Raw genomic sequence first — 24,112 nt, 5'->3', positions numbered from 1 at the left:
ACATGAACTGGTTCGACTGGTCCTGGACCGGCAACAGAGAGACAGACAGACAGGTAGGTCAGAGAGACAGACAGACAGAGGGGCGGGCGGGCGGGCGGTGATCTGTATGTTACAGTTGAATGTTTGTCTTTTTCAGATAATCCAAGAGTGAACGTGGAGCTGAGACGACGTCTTCCCTCACCTGACCTCCACCTGTCTGACCTCCACCTGTCTGACAGGTAGTACCCTCCCCTCCACCTGTTTGACCTCCACCTGTCTGACAGGTAGTAACCTCCCCTCCACCTGTCTGACCTCCACCTGTCTCACCCCCACCCTCTCCCCATTCCCTCACTCTCTCATCCTCTTGTTTTGACGTGGTTATCTTGTTTGTTTTTGATGATTTACAGACCAGGGACCAATCGGAGCTCAGAAAACAGTGAGGGTGAGTCCACCTTCATCATCATCATCATCATATTTATCTGAAACTAAAATATTGTCTATGCCTCAACAATTGCTCACTCAGTCTGTCTGTCTGTCTGTTTGTCTGTCTGTCCATCTGTGTCTCTGTCTGTCTGTCTTTCTGTCTGTCTGTCTGTCTGTCTCTCAGCTCCTCTTCACCTCCAGCAGCCTCTGAGTTCCTGCTCTCCCTCCCCTCTGCCCCACAGTAGGTGTGTCTCTCCTGTCTCACCCCTCTCCCACAGAAAGTGTCTGTCCTGTCTCACCCGTCTCCCACAGGAGGAGTGTCTCCTCCTTGTCCTCCAGGCCTTCCAGAGGTGCAGGGGGGATGGAGATGGACCTTTCCCCCAGCAGAGGCCCTTCTCCCCGGGCACAGAGCAGCAGGGACGACAAGGGAGGTGGAAGTCCTGTTCTCAGAGGACAAGTGGGGACGTGTGACCGCAGGTGATACTACTGATATTGCTGATACTACTACGACTGATACTATTGATACTACAACTGATACTACTACTGGTACTACTGATACTACTACTACTACTACTGATACTACTACTGGTACTACTGATATTACTTAAACTGATACTCATAATTCTGTCCGTCGTCTGTTGAAAATGTATTTTATTACAAAAGAATCTTAGTGATGATGTAAATTTATGAATCATATTAAAATTTGTTGGTGTCTCATGTGGTGATGAAGCTCAAACATCCGACTGTGGTTAACGTCAGTGAGGTGGACGTTTGACTGACAAACACGTGATTATTCAGTAATATTCTGATTATAGATCTTTTCATTAAACCCCCTCACAGTGTGTGTGTGTGTGTGTCAGTAAATGTGATGAAGAGACAGAAATAGAAGTAGAGAAGAAGAAGAAGCAGCTCATTTTCCAGACAGTGTCAGAGTCGTATTTACCTGCCTTATTACCTGAACACGACGTCTGACCTTTAATGTGATGAGACGATCATCGCTTATTAAACCTGCCGCCGCCATCACACCTCATCATGTGACCTCAAGACACTCACAGGTCAAACTCTACTGTAACACTACTGTAACACTCCCGACCAATCAAAGCCTCGCTGACCACCAGCTCCTCTCATCCTGTCAACGTTTACATCACATGCTCACGTCAGGAATCATGTTTCATTCAGAAAGAGATGAGGATGATGATGAAGAAGACGACGTGAATGAAACCGAACGTGATGAATAAACTTTGAGCTCAGGGTTTTCAAAATGAAGAATTTATCTGATTCTGTTTCCTCAGTTTCCATCTGGACGTTTCGACCAATCGACGGCCGATTTTAGATCGAGACCAGAACGTGTCGTTTCTATTGAAGGAGCTCGACAACCTGAGGCACATTAACCACAAGGTACACACACAACTTCACACTGGCCACAAGGTACACACACAGCTACACACTGATCACAAGGTACACACACAACTACACACCACACACTGGCCACAAGGTACACACACAACTACACACTGGCCACAAGGTACACACACAACTACACACTGGCCACAAGGTACACACACAACTACACACTGGCCACCAGGTACACACAACAACTACTCACTGACCACAAGGTACACAGTGACCACAAGGTACACACACAACTACACTGGCCACAAGTTACACACACAACTACACACTACACACTGGCCACAAGGTACACACATAAATACACACTACATACTGGCTACAAGGTACACACAACTACACACTGACCACAAGGTAAACACAACTACACAGTGACCACAAGGTAAACACAACTACACAGTGACCACAAGGTACACACAACTACACACTGGTCACAAGGTAAACACACAACTACACACTGACCACAAGGTACACACAACTACACACTGGCCACAAGATACACACAAAACTACACACACTCATTGATCTGATATGTGTTTCAGCTGCTGGAGCAGCTCGTGCAGAAGGAGGAGGAGCTACAGAGGCGACAAGTGGAGGAGGAGCTGAGGGAGGAGCTGACGGAGGCCAGAGGTTGGGAGAGGCCTTCAGGTGAGGAAGTCAAGTCCTCTCTTCTCTCTTCTCTCCTCTCTCTTCTCTCTTCTCTCCTCTCTCTTCTCTCCTCTCTCCTCGTCTACTCTCCTCTCTCCTCCTCCTTCCTTTGTTTGTCGGATATTTCTACTGTACTTTTTCATCTGTACTTTGTGCATGATCGTGTAAGTCTTTATTATTTCTAGTGTTTATTGAGAGAGCGGAGCTGTTTGTTTGGTCTCTGTTTGGTCTCCTGGAGGAATGGCGTCCTCCGAGACGCCACCTCCGTCGATCCGGCAGGGAGCGAGGATCGTCCCGCCGGACAGTGACAGCACCGTGGAGGAAGTCCTGCTGGCTGTCGGACACGACCAGTTGGTCTTTGCCTCGCGGATGAACAAAGCTGTAGTGGTGTTCCTGAAGGACGAGCTGCATGTTCATATGCTGGTCGAGAGCGGAGTGTTCATCCGGGACATCTTCGTGCAGGTGTCCCCGCTGTCAGCTCCCTCCACGCGGATCACCGTGTCTGGGGTTCCTCCGTTCATCCCAAACAAGCTGCTGGAGAGCGAGCTGCGGAGGTTGGCCAGTGGGTTCAGAACGCTGAGCTTGGGATGCAGGGACGTGAGGCACGTCCAGTCCCTGAGGCGACAGGCCTTCATGTTCCTGGACTCGCCCACGCAAACTCTGGAGGTGTCGTTCAGGGTCAGGCACGGTGACGGGCACTACGTGGTGTACGCGAGCTCACGAAGTATGAAGTGCTTCAAGTTTGGAGATGTGGGACACAAACGGTTCGCGTGTCCGCGTGGCGGAGCGTCGGGGCCGGTGCCGTGGCGGAATCTCCCGCGCGCGCTGGTGCCGAGGCGGGTTCCGCCGGTGGGTCTTTGGTTCCTACAGTTGAGGACAATGAGGCGCCGAGTGAAGCAGACAGTAACAAATAGTCCCAGTCTGTTAATGAAGATCCAGAGGGACAGAGTCAGGACAAGGACCTGCAGGTGTCTGGGACTGCAGGCAACTCTCAGTCTGCAGCCGAGGTTGATCCACAACTGCAGGAACAACCCCCCTGACACCTCCAGGGAGGGACAGGGTCTGTCCACCAGCCAGGTCTCAGGCGAGGACATGGAGTACGACTCCGAGTCGGACAGCATCTCCACTGTGGGAGCGACCAACAGCTACTACTCACTAGAGGAGGTGAACCAGTTTCTGGACGAAACCTTCGGCAGGTCTGTTAGAGTGCAGGAGTATTTTGAGGATACGGACAAGTTCATAAAAACTGTGGTCGTTTTGAAAAGAAAAACAGGATTTGATCAGCTGGACGAAAAGAAGCGGTTCCGCCTCAAAAAACACATCACCACACTGAGAAAAGGTAAAACGGTTAAAAAGACGAAAAAGTAGACGATCATGCAGCACTTGGTGTTTTCCTCATGTAACAGTTTCCTGTTTCTGTCGTGTCCGTTTCTTTTCTATGATTTTCTATGGGGAGACTCAAGATAGGTTCGTTAAACATCAATGGTGGGAGGGACACACAAAGAAGGGGTTTAATTTCTGAAATATCCACTCAGAAACATATAGATGTGATGTTTCTACAAGAAACACACACGATTCCCACAGACGATGTGGACTGGGGTTTATGGTGGCAGGGTCCTTACGTCCTCAGCCATGGCTCCAACTTAAGTGCAGGCGTCGCTGTGTTGTTCCGAGCAGGCCTAAACGCTACCATCCTGTCTCGTAGTGAAGTGGTGAAGGGTCGGGTGCTGGTGGTCAGAGCAGAGATACAAGGCTCCGTGTTCTGCTTCGTGAACATTTATGCTCCAAACCAAGGAGCAGAAAGAGTCTGCTTTTTTTAATGGGTTAAATAGTAATTTAGAGAATTATTATCAGGAGCAATTCATTATTGGTGGGGATTTTAATTGCACTATGGATTTTACTGTGGACAGGACAAGTGAGGAACCCCACCCACAATCTTCAAAACATCTCACTAGTATCATTAAACAACTGGATCTCCTGGACACATGGAGGATTAAACATCCACAGTCCAGACAGTACACATGGGTGAGGGTTAGAGACAACAGGGTGACTGCAGCCAGACTGGACATGATCTTCATCTCCCAAAGTCTTGGCTCCAGACTTATCAGCAGCAGCATAAACCCTGTTGGTTTCACTGACCATCATCTGGTGATGTCAGAGCTTGTCCTTCCAACAGGGGAAAGGGTTAAGTCCTACTGGTCTTTCAATAACAAACTGCTGCAAGACACTAGGTTCGGTCAGTCTTTTGAGCTTTTCTGGCGAGAGTGGAAAGAAAAAAACCCTGATTTTAGTTTGTTAAAACTGTGGTGGGAGATAGGGAAGACACAAATCCGTGTTCTCTGTCAGCAGTACACTGAACATTCTACTGCTAAGATCAAGAATGCTGTCAGTGATCTTGAGGGCAGCATCAGAAAAATGGAAGAAAGACTGAGTAGAGACTCAGATCCCGCCACAGGCCGGCTCCTGCAACAGAAAAGGCTGGAGTTGAGCTCATACATGCAGGAGAGAGTAAAGGGAGCTCTTGTCAGGTCTCGCTTCCTCAAGCTGAAAGACATGGACGCTCCAAGCTCTTTCTTTTTTAACCTGGAAAGAAGAGTAGCGCAGAGGAAGCAGATGACCTGCCTCAGGCTCCCAGGAGGCAGAGTGACCACCAGCCCGGGCGAGATGGGGAGATGTGCTTCAGACTTCTACGCTGAGCTCTCTGGTGCCGAACAATGCAGCATGAAGTGTCGCGGCGAGCTTCTGGAGGGGCTTCCTCAGCTGAGCCGGGACGAGAGGGTTGCTCTGGACTCTGAGCTGACTCTGGAAGAATTAACAGTGGCCGTTAACCAGATGGCATCAGGGCGGGCGCCGGGGATCGATGGCCTCACCACTGATTTTTTCAAGCAGTTTTGGAACATTATCGGTCCTGATTTTCATTTGGTATTGCTTGAGGTTTTCAGAACAGGCTCTCTTCCCGTTTCCTGTCAGCGTGCAGTCCTTTCCCTGCTGCCGAAGAAGGGAGACTTGGCCCTTCTTGAGAACTGGAGGCCAGTCTCTCTTCTTTGTATGGATTACAAGGTGCTTTCAAGAGCATTGTCAAACAGACTAAAGGATTTCATGGGAATAATTATTCATACGGACCAGACTTATTGCATACCAGAGAGGACAATTATGGACAATATTTTCTTTGTACGCGATGTAATGGACCTGTGTAAATGTTATAATGTGAATGGGGGTATTGTTTCTCCGGACCAAGAAAAGGCCTTCGATAGGGTTGACCACACTTATTTGTTTTCTACACTGAGGGCTTTTGGTTTGGGTGATGGTTTTCTGTCATGGCTTAGATTACTGTATAATGGTGCTCAATGCATGGTAAAGGTGGGGGCAGGTCTTAGTCGGCCGATCCCGATTCAGCGAGGCATTAGACAAGGCTGTCCAATCTCTGGGCAGTTATACAGTTTAGCCATAGAGCCTTTGCTATGCAGGTTGAGGAGTCGGCTTAGCGGTCTCTCCCTGCCTGGGGTCTCAAATTTTGATTGTCCTCTCACCATTTCAGCTTATGCCGATGATGTTTATGTTTTGGTTTTAAATCAGGGTGATGTAGCAGTTTTGCAGGACACACTTTCCACCTATGGAAAGGCTTCTTCTGCACAGGTGAACTGGGTAAAGTGTAAGGCCCATTTGATGGGTCACTGGAGAGATCAGGCAGCACCCAGTCTTCCGGGAGGACTTGAGTGGGAAAAGGAGGGGATGAAAGTGTGGGGAGTTTGTTTGGGCACTGAGGGTTTTCAAGGGAAGAACTGGGAGGGAGTGAAGGAAAAAGTGTGCACTCGGTTGTCTAAATGGAAATGGTTGCTACCCCAGTTGTCATATAGGGGAAGAGTTCTGGTCGCCAATAACTTAGTTGCCTCGACTCTGTGGCATCCCATAATCTCTCTGACACCTCCAAATGGCCTGATCGAGGACATCCAGAGAGCCATCCTGGACTTCTTCTGGTCTGGTCATCACTGGATCCGGGCAGCAGCCCTCTACCTGCCGGTGACTGAAGGGGGGCAGGTTCTTGTCGACGTTCGTTCTAAAATGGCTTCTTTTAGTCTTCGTACAGCGCAAAGACTATTGTATGAATGTGGCCCGAGTTGGTTGGGAACATCGCGTCTGCTGCTGAGGAGGGCTGGGAGATTTGGCTACGACAAACAGTTATTCCTTTTACAGCCGGAGGGGGTGGACCTTACCGGACTGACACCTTTCTACAGCTCAGTGCTGCAGACATGGCAGATTGTAAAAAGCATACGAGAAGATGAAATGACCAAAGGTATGTGGTTGTTTGAAGAACCGTTGTTTTATAATAACTTCATACAGACTAAAACACTGCAATCTGCCAGCCTGCAAGTCAGTCTCAGAGAGGCCGGCTGTACAAAACTGGGGCATCTGATGAAGTGGACAGATACATCTGTGGAGGCCTTGGGACAGAACAGTAGCATCGCCTCCTCAGGCTCATCAACAAGGTAGTGAGGGAGGTGTTAGAGGCTCTACCACCACCCTTAAGGACCTTCGTGGAAAATCAGACTGTGTGTGACCAGTGGAGTGAAGGTGGTGAGTATGGTTTCCCCTCTCTTGGTATTACACCAGCTCTGGAGGATTGGCAGGAGGGAGGAGGCCATCTACTGCATTTTACAACCCCACACCTGGATGTTTTTCAGGCAGCAGGAAAAAGGAAATATATCAACTCTGTGTTAAGGTCCTGAATCTGCGTTCTCTGGAATGGATGAAGGAGTCGAGGTGGACTGAGTTCTTTGGCCCAGACATTTCCGCGAAAAACAGCTGGCGGTCACTGTACAAGCTGCCCATTGAAAAACGGACAGGAGACCTCCAGTGGAGGGTCGTACACGGGGCGATAGCTACGAACAGATACAGAGTGCACCTTGATCCGGAGCTGGGGGAGGAGTGTGGTTTCTGTTCACAGGGTGAGACCCTGGCACATTTATTTGTCCAGTGTCCGCGTCTGTCTTCTCTGTTTGAACTTTTAAAAAGGTGGTTTCAGGGCCTTGGTGAGGGGTTTTCTTTTGACTTGTTTATGTTTGGCCCAAGGTACTTTGTTAAGAAGAAAAATGTACATACACTGGTGAACTTTTTGTCTGGCGCTGCTCAGTTGGCCATATGGCTGACACGCAGGAACCAGGTCCAGGACAAGGGTAGCATGGAACTACTGGCGGTGCTGGAGGGACTGATCAGAGCTCGACTGAGGGTCGAGCACTCCTATTACAGGATGACCGACAACATCCAGACCTTCAGCCAAATATGGGCTGTTGGAGGGGTTCTGTGTTCTGTGGGGGAAGATGGACATCTGGTGTTTCATTTCTAGTTTTCTTTTTTTTGTTGGTCTGTAAATTTGCGGTGATTTGAAACGATTTGTTATTCTTTATTTGCTAACAGGTAAGAATGTGAAAAATGGTCTGTTCTCCTGGTACTGGTGAATAAAGGGATTTTGAAAACCAAACCTCTCTCCTCTCCTCTCTTCTCCGCTCATCTCCTCTCACCTCTCTTCGTCTCCTCTCTTCTCTCCTTGTCTCCTCTCTCCTGTCTTCTCTCGTTGTTTCCTTGTCTCCTCTCTTCTTTCCGTGTCTCCTCTCTCCTGTCTTCTCTCCTCGTTTCCTTGTCTACTCTCCCCTCTCTTCTCTCCTCGTCTCCTCTCTTCTCCCTTCGTCTCCTCTCTTCTCTCCTTGTCTCCTCTCTCCTGTCTTCTCTCATTTACCTCGTCTCCTCTCTTCTCTTCTCGTCTCCTCTCTTCTCTCTGTGTCTCCTCTCTCCTGTCTTCTCTCCTCGTTTCCTTGTCTACTCTCCCCTCTCTTCTCTCTTCGTCTCCTCTCTTCTCTCCTTGTCTCCTCTCTCCTGTCTTCTCTCATTTACCTCGTCTCCTCTCTTCTCTCCTCGTCTCCTCTCTTCTCTCTTCGTCTCCTCTCTTCTCTCCTTGTCTCCTCTCTCCTGTCTTCTCTCATTTACCTCGTCTCCTCTCTTCTCTCCTCGTCTCCTCTCTTCTCTCTTCGTCTCCTCTCTTCTCTCCTTGTCTCCTCTCTCCTGTCTTCTCGTTGTTTCCTCATCTCCTCTCTTCTCTCCTCGTCTCCTCTCTCCTCTTTTCGTCCTCTCTCTCCTTTCTTCTCTCTTCTCTCCTTGTCTCCCCCTCTCTCCTTTCTTCTCCCCTCGTCTCCTCCTCTCTCCTCCTTAGAGGTGTTGGAGGAGGTGTTGGTGGCTCAGAAGGACAGAGATCAGGCTCTGATGTCACGGCTCCTGCTGGCCAATGAGGAGAGGGACGAGGCTTTGCTTCGTGCACGGCAACTGCAACAGGCTGCTGAGTACGACACACACACACACACACACACACACACACACACACACACACACACACCTGTGTGCGTCCCACCTGGCGGGAAGCGTGTTCAGATAAATACAAAGTGATAAAAGTCAATTTTCTGTCCAGAGGAAACAGGAAGAGAAGAATCAGCTGTTTACCTGGAGGAGGAAGTTGACACACTGCTCCTCTTCCTCTTCATCATTCACCTCCTCATGTCTTTAAGAAGTGTGAAACGAGCTCTCGTCTCTTTGAGGAGCTGCCAAAGAGACCAGAAAATCTAATTAGAGATAATACCCCCCCCCCCCCCCCCCCCCCCCCCCGGATGAGAGGGTAATTGATATCGGAGCCACAATCCTTTTTATGAGGGGCAGAATATGGAGGAGCATGTTCCATCTGTCAGGAATGTCTGTGTGTGTGTGTGTGTGTGTGTGTGTGTGTGTGTGTGTGTGTGTGTGTGTGTGTGTGTGTGTGTGTGTGTGTGTGTGTGTGTGTGTGTGTGTGTGTGTGTGTGCGCGTGAGCGAGTGTGAGTAAGTGTGAGTGTGTGTGCGTGTGTGTGAGTGTGTGTGTGTGTGTGTTTTTCTAATGGAACGAGCGGCCTGTAAAACCTCTGTAAATGTGTGTTTTTGTGTTTATGGCTTAAGTGTGTGTGTGTGTGTGTGTAATTTTGTCTTCATTTATTTTCATATCATTAAAATTATCATATATATTTTATATTTTAAGGTTAGGGTTATAAGGGCTAACCCTAACCTTAAAATTGATGATCATGATGATGATGATGATGATGATGATGAAGACGTTCACCACGTGCTAAGAACCAACTTGACTCAGGTATCAGTGACCTGTGACCTGTGAGACCTGAACACATAGGGTTAGGGTTAGGGTTGTTCAGTCACATTCTTCTGTAAACTTTAAAATGAGTCAGACAGTTTTCTCCTCTCAACCTCTCATTGACATAATTATCTCATCAGATGTGTAGATGCATGACAAACAGCTGTTAGTCCAAAATTGGATTCAAGTTAGCGTTTTTTCTTTATGAGTTTTATTCTCCTAATAACAACCCTGTGATCCCGGACTGATCCCAACCCTCTGCAAACCGACGTGGTCTTGACCCGTTGCTGACACATCTGAGTTATAACCTCCAATACGTGTGTACATTCCTCGTGCTCCACATTTATCATGTAGGCAGAAGTTTGTCAGATGTGAAATCTTCTGTCTGATGTGAAACTTTTACGAAACAATGAATGAAGATTTTATTCTTACTGGGATTTGATCCCACTAATGGTGTGTGGCGGCGGCGTTTCTGTGGAGTGAGGTGTGAGTGGGAGAGTTAATGACGGCTATGGAGCGAGCCGAGCCGAGCTGAGCCGGGCTGGATGGGCTGTAAGCTGGTGTTAGAGGAGCTTTATTGGAGGCGGCCGGTCTTTCATTACCTGCTGTTCCCTGCAGAGTGGAGCCGCCTCGGCCACCTTATTACAGTTTATTACAGCAAAACAGCAGCAGGCTAAATGAAAAGAGCTTCCCAGGAGGAGCGGCAGGAGATCAGCTAGTTACCTGCTCCGTGACGGAGTCGGCTCGGCTGACGCCCTCACAGCTTCACAATGATTTTAAAATGATGGACTTTCAGGTGGACTTCAGGGAGCACGAGATAAAATTACTGCACAGCTGCTGCGGCCGCCACACGCAGAGGTCCAGGTTTAATCTGGTCAGCGGTGGGAACGGGGGGCGTCCTGATTAAAATACACCCGTCCTCACCCTGTGGTCCCCAAACTTAGTAATACAGCCATTTTCGAAAATGCACCATTTAAACTAAATGTCCACTGAAAACCAAAGATTTTAATATAAGGCAACTGAAAACGCACCGGAATCTTTATTAAGTTGAAAACTGCAAGAAAAGGAAAAGAAAAAGTCTGAAAAACTCTACCACAGACGATCAGATTCCCTCAAACTCTTTAAATTCAAATCCTCTACATTTAAATTTTCTATGTATTTAAACTTCATTTAATACAGGATGTCGAGAACGTTTTCAGACGTTTGTAGTTTTTATTTTGGACGTTGGTAGTTTGTATTGAAGACGTTGATAGTTTTTAGTCTGGACGTTGGTAGTTTATATTTTGGACGTTGGTAGTTTGTATTTTGGACATTGGTAGTTTTTAGTCTGGAAGACGGTAGTTTATTTTTTGGACGATGGTAGTTTATTTTTTAGACGTTGGTAGTTTGTATTTTGGACGTTGGTAGTTAGTTTTTTGGACATTGGTAGTTTTTAGTCTGGACGTTGGTAGTTTATATTTTGGACGTTGGTAGTTTGTATTTTGGACATTGGTAGTTTTTAGTCTGGACGAGGGTAGTTTGTATTTTGGACGTTTGTAGTTTTTAGTCTGGTAGTTTAGTCTGGACATACATAGTTTATATTTTGGACATTGGTAGTTTTTAGTCTGGACATTGGTAGTTTGTATTTTGGACATTGGTAGTTTTTAGTCTGGACGATGGTAGTTTATTTTCCGTACGTTGGTAGTTTGTATTTTGGACGTTGGTAGTTTTTAGTCTGGTAGTTTAGTCTGGAAATCGATAGTTTATATTTCGGACATTGGTAGTTTTGTAGTCTGGACATTGGTAGTTTGTATTTTGGACATTGGTAGTTTTAAGTGTGGACGATGGTAGTTTATTTTTTGGGCGTTGTAAGTTTTTAGTCTGGACATTGGTAGTTTTTAGTCTGGACGATGGTAGTTTATTTTTTGGACGTTGGTAGTTAGTTTTTTGGACATTGGTAGTTTTTAGTCTGGACGTTGGTAGTTTATATTTTGGACGTTGGTAGTTTGTATTTTGGACATTGGTAGTTTTTAGTCTGGACGATGGTAGTTTTTTTTGGATGTTGGTAGTTTGTATTTTGGACGTTGGTAGTTAGTTTTTTGGACATTGGTAGTTTTTAGTCTGGACGTTGGTAGTTTATATTTTGGACGTTGGTAGTTTGTATTTGGGATGTTGGTAGTTTATATTTTGGACGTTGGTAGTTTATTTTTTGGACGTTGGTAGTTTATATTTTGGACGTTGGTAGTTTATATTTTGGACATTGTTAGTTTGTATTTTGGACGTTGGTAGTTTGTATTTTGGACGTTAGTAGTTTTGTGTTACCAACAACACTTTTTTTGTCTGTTGTCAGGTCGGAGAAGTTGAAGCTGGACGACACTGACATGGTAAAAACAGTTCAACAGTTCAACTATGAACGAAGTTTTATTGATATTTTATTGATCACCTGATCAATCTCATGTTGGTTATTCACAGGACGTGGACGAAGTCCTTCAGTGTGTCTGTGACGCCGACTCCGTCCAGCAGATAGAACAGTTTGGTTCACTTCTGGTTCAGCGTTTGCGGTTGGCACAGCACCGCCGAAATGACATCACTGCTCAGGAGATGAAGGCCGTGATGGAAGAGAGAGACGGCTCCGTCGCTAAGGTGAGTCCACTTACCCGTCTGTCAGTGTGAACCATGTTGAACGCAGGTCGTGGCTCAGCGAGGTGACAAGCTATGGAAGCCTCAGAAGCACAAACCTCAAATATTTGCGGTTTCAATCTGAACATGAATATTTTGAACGGAGTGAAAACAAAGTGGTGAGGAGACAAATATTGAGTCGACCTGACGAAGTCACGGAGGCTGATGTTTGCTGAACACCTGCTGTTTATACACCTGTGTGTGCGTGTGTGTTGTACTCACACTGCCTGTGTGTGTGTGTGTGTGTGTGCGCGCGTGTGTGTGCGCGTGTGTTGTACTCACACTGCCTGTGTGTGTGTGTGTGTGTGTGTGTGTGTTTGTGTGTGTGTGTGTTTGTGTGCGTGCGTTGTACTCACACTGCCTGTGTGCGTGTGTGTGTGTACGTGTATGTGCGTGTGTTGTACTCACACTGCCTGTGCGTGTGTGTGTGTGTGTGTGTGTTGTACTCACTGCCTGTGTATGTGTGTGTGTGTGTGTGTGTGTTGTACTCAAACTGCCTGTGTGTGATGATGACATCACTTGAAAGGTGTGATAGACACTGAGATAACCCCCCCCAGACATTTTGGATCAAATTATTTTGTCTGATTTGACTCTTTGATAAAAAACAGAATCATGATAAATAAATTATCAATAAGTAAAGAACATTCCAAAGCAGATGTAAAGTCTGAAGAAGTAAATCCTGACTTTCCTTTTCCCGTCTCTGATTATTATCAAAGTTCACTTCACAGAGTTTATTACAAAAACCTTCAGTAGTATAACACTGGATTTATTACCCACAATTCATCTGGATTCATATACCTCTCTCTGTGGGAGTATTGGGGGGGGGGGGGGGGGGGGGGGGGGGGGGGTTCTGAGTGAGCAGAAAGAAAAAAACATGAGTGATGGAGAGATGACAGAAAAAGTAAGGAGGGGGACTCCCAGCATGCTTTGTGTTAGGCGGTGGGCTGAGAAACCCCACCTCCTCCTGATGATGTGTGATAGAACGATCAGACCTCATCTGCATCTGACAGACTGCTGTCACCACGGCAACAAACCTGCAGCAGCACGGCCCAACACTGGTAACCAAGGCAACAGAGCAGCACAGCTCAACACTAGTATAACACGGCAACAGTCGTCATGGGAGCAGAGGGATGTAGTGGTACACCGCCCCCCCTTAAAAACACGGCTGAATCTGTATCTGTTCAGTGAAAGCGTGGGTGAGGTCGAAGTGTCCTTCCCCTCTCCTGTTCCTCTCTCCTGTTCCTCTCTCCTGTTCCTCTCTCCTGTTCTACTGTTCCCCTCTCCTGTTCCTCTCTCCTGTTCCTCTCTCCTGTTCCTCTCTCCTGTTCCTCTCTCCTGTTCCCCTCTCCTGTTCCTCTCTATTGTTCCTCTCTACTGTTCCTCTCTACTGTTCTACTGTTCCTCTCTACTGTTCCTCTCTCCTGTTCCTCTCTCCTGTTCCTCTCTCCTGTTCCTCTCTACTGTTCCTCTCTCCTGTTCCTCTCTACTGTTCCTCTCTCCTGTTCCTCTCTCCTGTTCCTCTCTCCTGTTCCTCTCTACTGTTCCTCTCTACTGTTCCTCTCTCCTGTTCTACTGTTCCTCTCTCCTGTTCCTCTCTCCTGTTCCTCTCTCCTGTTCCTCTCTCCTGTTCTACTGTTCCTCTCTACTGTTCCTCTCTCCTGTTCCTCTCTCCTGTTCCTCTCTCCTGTTCTACTGTTCCTCTCTACTGTTCCTCTCTCCTGTTCTACTGTTCCTCTCTCCTGTTCCTCTCTCCTGTTCTACTGTTCCTCTCTCCTGTTCCTCTCTACTGTTCCTCTCTACTGTTCCTCTCTCCTGTTCCTCTCTCCTGTTCCTCTCTCCTGTTCCTCTCTACTGTTCCTCTCTCCTGTTCCTCTCTCCTGTTCCTCTCTCCTGTTCCTCTCTACTGTTCCTCTCTCCTGTTCCTCTCTCCTGTTCCTCTCTACTGTTCCTCTCTACTGTTCCTCTCTCCTGTTCTACTGTTCCTCTCTCCTGTTCCTCTCTCCTGTTCTACTGTTCCTCTCTCCTGTTCCTCTCTCCTGTTCTACTGTTCCTCTCTCCTGTTCCTCTCTCCTGTTCTACTGTTCCTCTCTCCTGTTCCTCTCTCCTGTTCTACTGTTCCTCTCTCCTGTTCCTCTCTCCTGTTCTACTGTTCCTCTCTACTGTTCCTCTCTACTGTTCCTCTCTCCTGTTCCTCTCTACTGTTCCTCTCTACTGTTCCTCTCTCCTGTTCCTCTCTCCTGTTCTACTGTTCCTCTCTCCTGTTCCTCTCTCCTGTTCTACTGTTCCTCTCTCCTGTTCCTCTCTCCTGTTCTACTGTTCCTCTCTCCTGTTCCTCTCTCCTGTTCTACTGTTCCTCTCTCCTGTTCCTCTCTACTGTTCCTCTCTCCTGTTCTACTGTTCCTCTCTCCTGTTCCTCTCTCCTGTTCCTCTCTACTGTTCCTCTCTCCTGTTCCTCTCTACTGTTCCTCTCTCCCGTTCCTCTCTCCTGTTCCTCTCTCCTGTTCTACTGTTCCTCTCTCCTGTTCCTCTCTACTGTTCCTCTCTACTGTTCCTCTCTACTGTTCCTCTCTCCTGTTCCTCTCTCCTGTTCCTCTCTACTGTTCCTCTCTCCTGTTCCTCTCTCCTGTTCCTCTCTACTGTTCCTCTCTACTGTTCCTCTCTCCTGTTCCTCTCTCCTGTTCCTCTCTCCTGTTCCTCTCTACTGTTCCTCTCTACTGTTCCTCTCTCCTGTTCCTCTCTAGTGTTCCTCTCTACTGTTCCTCTCTACTGTTCCTCTCTCCTGTTCCTCTCTCCTGTTCCTCTCTACTGTTCCTCTCTCCTGTTCCTCTCTACGGTTCCTCTCTACGGTTCCTCTCTACTGTTCTACTGTTCCTCTCTCCTGTTCCTCTCTCCTGTTCCTCTCTCCTGTTCCTCTCTCCTGTTCCTCTCTACTGTTCCTCACTCCTGTTCCTCTCTACTGTTCCTCTCTACTGTTCCTCTCTCCTGTTCCTCTCTCCTGTTCCTCTCTCCTGTTCCTCTCTACTGTTCCTCTCTCCTGTTCCTCTCTACTGTTCTACTGTTCCTCTCTCCTGTTCCTCTCTCCTGTTCCTCTCTCCTGTTCCTCTCTACTGTTCCTCTCTCCTGTTCCTCTCTACTGTTCCTCTCTACTGTTCCTCTCTCCTGTTCCTCTCTCCTGTTCCTCTCTCCTGTTCCTCTCTCCTGTTCCTCTCTACTGTTCCTCTCTCCTGTTCCTCTCTCCTGTTCTACTGTTCCTCTCTCCTGTTCCTCTCTACTGTTCCTCTCTACTGTTCCTCTCTCCTGTTCCTCTCTCCTGTTCCTCTCTCCTGTTCTACTGTTCCTCTCTCCTGTTCCTCTCTCCTGTTCTACTGTTTCTCTCTACGGTTCCTCTCTACTGTTCCTCTCTCCTGTTCCTCTCTACTGTTCCTCTCTCCTGTTCCTCTCTACTGTTCCTCTCTCCTGTTCCTCTCTACTGTTCTACTGTTCCTCTCTCCTGTTCCTCTCTACTGTTCTACTGTTCCTCTCTCCTGTTCCTCTCTACTGTTCCTCTCTACTGTTCCTCTCTACTGTTCTACTGTTCCTCTCTCCTGTTCCTCTCTACTGTTCCTCTCTCCTGTTCCTCTCTACTGTTCTACTGTTCCTCTCTCCTGTTCCTCTCTACTGTTCTACTGTTCCTCTCTCCTGTTCCTCTCTACTGTTCCTCTCTACTGTTCCTCTCTCCTGTTCCTCTCTACTGTTCCTCTCTCCTGTTCCTCTCTACTGTTCTACTGTTCCTCTCTCCTGTTCCTCTCTACTGTTCTACTGTTCCTCTCTACTGTTCCTCTCTACTGTACCTCTATACTGTTCCTCTCTCCTGTTCATCTCTCCTGTTCCTCTCTACTGTTCCTCTCTCCTGTTCCTCTCTACTGTTCTACTGTTCCTCTATACTGTTCCTCTCTACTGTTCCTCTCTCCTGTTCCTCTCTACTGTTCCTCTCTACTGTTCCTCTATACTGTTCCTCTCTACTGTACCTCTATACTGTTCCTCTCTACTGTTCCTCTCTACTGTTCCTCTCTCCTGTTCCTCTCTCCTTTTCCTCTCTACTGTTCCTCTCTCCTGTTCCTCTCTCCTGTTCCTCTCTACTGTTCCTCTCTCCTGTTCCTCTCTACTGTTCTACTGTTCCTCTCTACTGTTCCTCTCTCCTGTTCCTCTCTCCTGTTCCTCTCTACTGTTCCTCTCTCCTGTTCCTCTCTACTGTTCCTCTCTCCTGTTCCTCTCTACTGTTCTACTGTTCCTCTCTCCTTTTCCTCTCTCCTGTTCCTCTCTCCTGTTCCTCTCTACTGTTCTACTGTTCCTCTCTCCTGTTCTACTGTTCCTCTCTCCTGTTCCTCTCTACTGTTCTACTGTTCCTCTCTCCTGTTCTACTGTTCCTCTCTCCTGTTCCTCTCTCCTATTCCTCTCTACTGTTCCTCTCTCCTTTTCCTCTCTACTGTTCCTCTCTACTGTTCCTCTCTCCTTTTCCTCTCTCCTGTTCCTCTCTACTGTTCCTCTCTCCTGTTCCTCTCTACTGTTCCTCTCTCCTGTTCCTCTCTACTGTTCCTCTCTCCTGTTCTCCTGTTCCTCTCTCCTGTTCCTCTCTACTGTTCCTCTCTACGGTTCCTCTCTCCTGTTCCTCTCTACTGTTCCTCTCTCCTGTTCCTCTCTACTGTTCCTCTCTCCTGTTCCTCTCTACTGTTCCTCTCTCCTGTTCTCCTGTTCCTCTCTCCTGTTCCTCTCTACTGTTCCTCTCTCCTTTTCCTCTCTACTGTTCCTCTCTCCTGTTCCTCTCTACTGTTCCTCTCTCCTGTTCCTCTCTCCTGTTCTCCTGTTCCTCTCTCCTGTTCCTCTCTACTGTTCCTCTCTCCTTTTCCTCTCTACTGTTCCTCTCTACTGTTCCTCTCTCCTTTTCCTCTCTCCTGTTCCTCTCTACTGTTCCTCTCTCCTGTTCCTCTCTACTGTTCCTCTCTCCTGTTCCTCTCTACTGTTCCTCTCTCCTGTTCCTCTCTACTGTTCCTCTCTCCTGTTCTCCTGTTCCTCTCTCCTGTTCCTCTCTACTGTTCTACTGTTCCTCTCTCCTGTTCCTCTCTACTGTTCTACTGTTCCTCTCTACTGTTCCTCTCTACTGTTCCTCTCTACTGTTCCTCTCTACTGTTCCTCTCTACTGTTCATCTCTACTGTTCCTCTCTCCTGTTCCTCTCTCCTGTTCCTCTCTCCTGTTCCTCTCTCCTGTTCCTCTCTCCTGTTCCTCTCTACTGTTCCTCTCTACTGTTCCTCTCTCCTGTTCCTCTCTCCTGTTCCTCTCTACTGTTCCTCTCTACTGTTCCTCTCTCCTGTTCCTCTCTCCTGTTCCTCTCTCCTGTTCCTCTCTCCTGTTCCTCTCTACTGTTCCTCTCTACTGTTCCTCTCTCCTGTTCCTCTCTCCTGTTCCTCTCTACTGTTCCTCTCTCCTGTTCCTCTCTACTGTTCCTCTCTCCTGTTCCTCTCTACTGTTCCTCTCTCCTGTTCTCCTGTTCCTCTCTCCTGTTCCTCTCTACTGTTCTACTGTTCCTCTCTACTGTTCTACTGTTCCTCTCTACGGTTCCTCTCTACTGTTCCTCTCTACTGTTCCTTGATGTCATGAGGTCAAAGGCGTCAAGGAAGATTCATAGGACTTATGAAAAGAGAATCCGACTCCACTGACACTAAACAATGTTGTGATGTGACGGTGGATGTTGTTGATGCGTCTGTTGTGGTGAAACAACCTAATTTCTGAAGATGAACTACAAAAACCTCAGTGGCTCCATCAGCATGTTTCAGTGTTTTATGATTCATATGTAACAGTAACTGACATCTGGGTCATATTCATACTCTTCTTCTTCTTCTTCAGATTGAATTGTTTACGTTTGTTCATGACGCTTCTAGTTAAATATCGCTGCCGTAATGAATTGTGGGGTCTGTTTCAAATGTAGCCTCTTCTGAAGGAGATAGGAAAGGAACATTTAGAGAATCTGAAGATTATCAGGTGCTGAGGAAACACTTCATGGTGACTTCAGGGTTAGGACACTTCCTAAACACATTTGACAATGCCCCCCCCCCCCGTGTTAACAGTTACCTTCAACCCCCCCCGTGGTTAACAGTTACCTTCACCCCCCCGGTTAACAGTTACCTTCACCCCCCCCGTGGTTAACAGTTACCTTCACCCCCCGTGTTAACAGTTACCTTCAACCCCCCCCGTGGTTAACAGTTACCTTCACCCCCCCCATGTTAACAGTTACCTTCACCCCCCCGTGGTTAACAGTTACCTTCACCCCCCGTGTTAACAGTTACCTTCAACCCCCCCCGTGGTTAACAGTTACCTTCACCCCCCCCATGTTAACAGTTACCTTCACCCCCCCGTGGTTAACAGTTACCTTCACCCCCCCCATGTTAACAGTTACCTTCACCCCCCCGTGGTTAACAGTTACCTTCACCCCCCCCCATGTTAACAGTTACCTTCACCCCCCCGTGGTTAACAGTTACCTTCACCCCCCCCATGTTAACAGTTACCTTCACCCCCCCCATGTTAACAGTTACCTTCACCCCCCCGTGGTTAACAGTTACCTTCACCCCCCCGTGGTTAACAGTTACCTTCACCCCCCGTGTTAACAGTTACCTTCACCCCCCTCCCCCGTGTTAACAGTTACCTTCACCCCCCCATGTTAACAGTTACCTTCACCCCACGTGTTAACAGTTACCTTCACTCCCCCTCCCCCGTGTTAACAGTTACCTTCACCCTGCATGTTAACAGTTACCTTCACCCCGCCCCGTGTTAACAGTTACCTTCACCCCCCCCCCCCCCCGTGTTAACAGTTACCTTCACCCCGCCCCTCTGTGTTAACACCACCCCTCCATACTAACACTTTAATCCCGCCTCTCGCTCTGCCGCCGCGCTGTGTTCAAATATATTTCAAATGATGCCATAATCCTCAGAAGAGAAGAAGAGAGAGAGCACTCCACGCTGAAGGATCGCTGCCCCCCTCCCCCCACGCAAACGATCCCTCACTCCCATTCCTCATCTCTCAGGGATTATCTCCCGCCGCAGCTGGGACTTCTGGGAAATATTAGAAAACAGGGGGAGGGGTCTCCCCCGTCGTCCCTCTCTCTGACTGTCTCATATGAAACTGCAGGCTTGTGATTTTATTAGTTAAAATTAGTAATTACAGGTTATTAAATCGCACCTGCAGAGGAGAGGTTGTGGGTTTGATTCCCTCAGGCAGATCTGCAGATCCTCATTCGCTCATACACATACACACTACGTTCACTCACAATTTTTTCTGTTATTTGCTGAATCTCCTGAATTTGTTTTCACTTGAGCTGCATCATTTTGTTTGTTTTTTTATTTTCTGCCTGAACTAAAATGTAAATGGAAGTCTATACATAAAAAAAATTTATATATATATATATATGTGTATATATATATATGTGTATATATTCTCTGTATGAAATAAATGGGGACTTCGTTAAGATTTTCTGAGTGGGAGGAGCTTTCTTCAGAGACCGTAACTTCCTCTTAAGTTTTAGATTCTATACTTTTAGGGGGCAGCCATGGGTCAGGAGGAAGAACGGGTTGGCCACCAACCATAAGGGTTATGGTTCATTCCCGGCTCCTCCACTCTGTGTTTCCTTCATCAGGACACTGAACCCTAATTATATAATTTATCTTCTATAGAACGAGTTCCTCACCCAACTACTGACGACCACTGACCAACTATTTTGTGGGAATTGAAACATGAGATCTACATTCTGCTGAAACTGATTGGATCAATAATCAATAATCCTGATCATGTCTCTGCAGTGTAAACATCTGGAACAGGATCTGATTCAGGAGAGAGAGCAGAGGACGAACAAGGTAAACACTGAGGGTTGTCCACTATCACACCCCTCGTCCTCCTCACCCCTCGTCATCTCCTCACCTCTCGTCATCTCCCGGCCCCTCGTCCTCCTCACCCCTCGTCATCTCCTTACCTCTCGTCATCTCCCGGCCCCTCGTCCTCCTCACCCCTCTACCTCTCTCACCCCTCGTCCTCTCTCACCCTTCTACCTCTCTCACCCGTCGTCCTCCTCACCCCTCGTCCTCTCTCACCCCTCGTCCTCTCTCACCCCTCATCCTCTCTCACCCCTCGTCCTCCTCACCCCTCGTCCTCCTCACCCCTCGTCCTCTCTCACCCCTCGTCCTCTCTCACCCCTCATCCTCTCTCACCCCTTGTCCTCCTCACCCCTCGTCATCTCCTCACCTCTCGTCATCTCCCGGCCCCTCGTCCTCCTCACCCCTCGTCATCTCCTTACCTCTCGTCATCTCCCGGCCCCTCGTCCTCCTCACCCCTCTACCTCTCTCACCCCTCGTCCTCTCTCACCCTTCTACGTCTCTCACCCCTCGTCCTCCTCACCCCTCGTCCTCTCTCACCCCTCATCCTCTCTCACCCCTCGTCCTCCTCACCCCTCATCCTCTCTCACCCCTCGTCCTCCTCACCCCTCGTCCTCTCTCACCCCTCGTCCTCTCTCACCCCTCGTCCTCTCTCACGCCTCATCCTCTCTCACCCCTCGTCCTCTCTCACGCCTCATCCTCCTCACCCCTCGTCCTCTCTCATGCCTCATCCTACTCATCCCTCTACCTCTCTAACCCCTCGTCCTCCTCACCCCTCTACCTCTCTCAACCCTCGTCCTCTCTCACCCCTCGACCTCTCTCACCCCTCATCCTCTCTCACCCCTCGTCCTCTCTCACGCCTCATCCTCCTCACCCCTCATCCTCCTCACCCCTCGTCCTCCTCACCCCTCGTCTTGTCTCACCCCTCGTCCTCCTCACCCCTTGTCCTCCCTCACCCCTCGTCTTGTCTCACCCCTCGTCCTCTCTCACCCCTCAACCTCCTCACCCCTCGTCCTCTCTCACCCCTCGTCTTGTCTCACCCCTCGTCCTCTCTCACCGCTCGTCCTCTCTCACCCCTCATCCTCCTCACCCCTCGTCTTGTCTCACCCCTCGTCCTCTCTCACCCCTCATCCTCCTCACCCCTCGTCTTGTCTCACCCCTCGTCCTCTCTCACCCCTCGTCCTCTCTCACCCTTCGTCTTGTCTCACCACTCATCCTCCTCACCCCTCGTCTTGTCTCACCCCTCATCCTCTCTCACCCCTCATCCTCCTCACCCCTCGTCCTCCTCCTCCGTTGACCTTCACTCCTGACGTTAAAGGTTGCCTCACCGTCACTTCTGCTCACTCATCATCACATTTTGAAATTATTCTGACTAATAAGTCGGGCAGTTCTTTTGAAGCGTCTCCTCCGGCCCGGCTGGAGAAGACACATATTGACTCTCCGGGTTTGGTTTCTCTTTTGATGTGGCACTTTAAACTCAGAGACCTTGAGGGTTTAATTAGCATCGAGGAGGAGGAGGTCAGGATCAGGTCTGAACTCCCTGCAGGAGTCCACATCCACACAGTGAGATGCACCGTCCTGTCGGCCCGCAGGTTCAATCCCTGCAGCAGCAGGGATTGAAAAGCGAGGGGAGGGGAGGGGAGGGGGGGAGTTGAATGGATCCAAGGATCTGATCAATCTGTTCTCACCTTTTCTTGTCCTGGAGGTGAACTAACCGTTCCCCAACTGTTCACCAACCGTTCAACAACCGTTCAACAACCGTTCAACAACCGTTCACCAACTGTTCGACAACTGTTCACAACCCGTTCACAACCCGTTCACAAACCGTTCACCAACCGTTCAACAACTGTTCAACAACCCTTCAACAACTGTTCACAAACGGTCACCAACCCAGCTGACTGTAAGGGTATTAGGAATCACCCCTGACTGTGAAATGAGCCTCATAGAATCCGAAGCTGAACACACAGATAAAGTCGCGTGTTGACTCTGGAGTTAGTTGATCAGTTAATTAGTTCTTTATTTAAACAGAGTGTCACTGAGATCAACATCACACGTACAGAAGCAGCACAAACACTTAAAACTCAATTAACAACACAACGGACGATTAATTCATCCTGACATTATTAAAGCTTCACTCAGAATCAGGGTGTGATACTATTATATGATTGACAGGGTTCACAGCCAATAAGATTCTGTATGAAATGACCATAGATATCAACGAGTCGACTGCGTCGTTCCTGATCTTCATCTTCAGTTTAACATCTGTTGAGTCCGAATGTGACTGTTTCCACCAGGAGGCGCTGCTGAGGCTTCAGAGAGAGAGAGACAGTGCTCTGGATCACAGGCAGCGGCTGGAGGCGGAGCTACAGGCACTACGAGCCAATCACAGGTCAGGGCATTTTCTGACATTTTATCTGTCCAGACTGCCAAAGTGTCACCATCAGCACAATGAGGCACATAGCCTCAGTGGAGAAGATGATGATGATGATCAGGAAGTAGTGGAGAAGAGAAGGGTTAGCTCTGATTGGCTGTTTCAGACACGTCTGTCATGTACCTGAAAATATCTGTCCAAAAGTAAGTGGACACAGTCTGAGACTGATGTTACGCTGTTTGTATCAGATCTTTCATAGTTTAAAATGTTTGGATTTAATTTTGAGATTTCTTCCAGGGTCTCAATTGAAACTGGTCACTTCCTCCAGAACATTACATTCAAATCTGTTTGGACGGCAGCCTGTAAAAAGTAATTGTCATGGATCAATTCTCTGTCATAATCATAATCATATCTGTGTCTCTGAGGTCGAACAGGACTAACGTGCCAGTTAGTGAAAGATTCTGTATGAAATCATAAAACTGATCAGTTGATAATCACCAACAGAAATGATGACATGAAACCAGCGGTTGAGCATCAGAACCGAGTCGTGCTGAGTGAAGTGTGAGTCTTCATCCATCATCAGGATCGAAGCTGATCTCCTGCAGAGCCGTGAAAACTCTTTCTCTTCTTTACTCTCCGATTCCACTCGCTGTTGAAATCATTGATGAACTATTATTAATGATTTACACACAAAACATACTGTCTGTCATAATCAATACCATGATTGATTGACCGATGCCTGACATGTCACAGATCTTCTGCAATATTCAGATCGTCTACAAAATTCAATATTCAATTCAATTCAATTTTATTTGTATTGCGCCATATCACAACATACATTGTCTCAAGGCACTTTACATAGTGAGGTCAATATTACAATATTACAGGGAAAACCCAACAAATCCCACAATGAGCAAAGCACTTGGCGACAGTGGAGAGAAAAAACTCCCTTTTAACAGGAAGAAATCTCTGACAGAACCAGACTCAGTTGTGGGCGGTCATCTGTCTCGACCTGTCTCGACCCAATAGCATGGAGACATGTTCAGACGTATATAATCATAATGACGTGGTTCTATATCTCGTAGTAAAGGTTCTGACAAGGTTCTGAAGCAGCAGTGGAACGACCTCTGTGTTGGTCAAGAGGGACTCGGTCTGGATCTGGACTCTGTCCGGTTCTGGACTCTGGATCTCAGATGACCCTCTTCATGTTGTTGTTCTCTAAGTGTTCAGGAAAGGAGCTTCAATGCTTCCTTTCCTATCTCCTTTAGCAGAGGACACACTGGAGCTTCCTATGTGAGAGGAGAGGAGATATAGACCCACAATTCATTGCGGCAGCGATATTTAACGTGACGCGTCATGAACGATTGTAAACGATTCAATCTGAAGAAGAAGAGTATGAATATGATCCAGATGTCAGTTACTGTTACATATGAATCATAAAACACTGAAACATGCTGATGGAGCCACTGAGTTTTTTGTAGTTCATCTTCAGAAATGGGTCGTTTCACCACGACAGACGCATCAACAACATCCACCGTCACATCACGACGTCGTTTAGTGTCAGTG

At 47.9% G+C, this 24,112-nt stretch overlaps 1 protein-coding gene across 9 annotated transcripts in view; it reads left to right on the top strand.

Moving 5' to 3' along the window:
* Positions 1–24,112, top strand: part of mipol1 (mirror-image polydactyly 1) — a 34,209-nt gene that overhangs the window by 5,135 nt on the left and 4,962 nt on the right. The window contains exons 3-14 of one of the 9 annotated variants that reach the window (XM_035610099.2): positions 137–218; positions 387–421; positions 587–647; positions 715–879; positions 1,695–1,800; positions 2,355–2,460; positions 8,666–8,792; positions 11,950–11,983; positions 12,072–12,242; positions 20,107–20,160; positions 22,470–22,564; positions 23,051–23,107. In XM_035610099.2, coding sequence (XP_035465992.2) covers positions 137–218; positions 387–421; positions 587–647; positions 715–879; positions 1,695–1,800; positions 2,355–2,460; positions 8,666–8,792; positions 11,950–11,983; positions 12,072–12,242; positions 20,107–20,160; positions 22,470–22,564; positions 23,051–23,107 — 1,093 coding nt within the window. Of the gene's footprint in view, positions 1–136; positions 264–386; positions 422–586; positions 648–714; positions 880–1,694; positions 1,801–2,354; positions 2,461–2,645; positions 3,800–4,370; positions 7,940–8,665; positions 8,793–11,949; positions 11,984–12,071; positions 12,243–20,106; positions 20,161–22,469; positions 22,565–23,050; positions 23,108–24,112 lie in introns of those variants that run through there. The other 8 variants (XM_035610100.2, XM_035610093.2, XM_035610092.2 and 5 more) reach the window with 8 other exon arrangements.

Source organism: Scophthalmus maximus, chromosome 15 (genome assembly GCF_022379125.1).
Source record: "Scophthalmus maximus strain ysfricsl-2021 chromosome 15, ASM2237912v1, whole genome shotgun sequence".
In the NCBI taxonomy this organism is placed as follows: domain Eukaryota; kingdom Metazoa; phylum Chordata; class Actinopteri; order Pleuronectiformes; family Scophthalmidae; genus Scophthalmus; species Scophthalmus maximus.
This window is presented reverse-complemented; position numbering and strand designations above follow the sequence as displayed.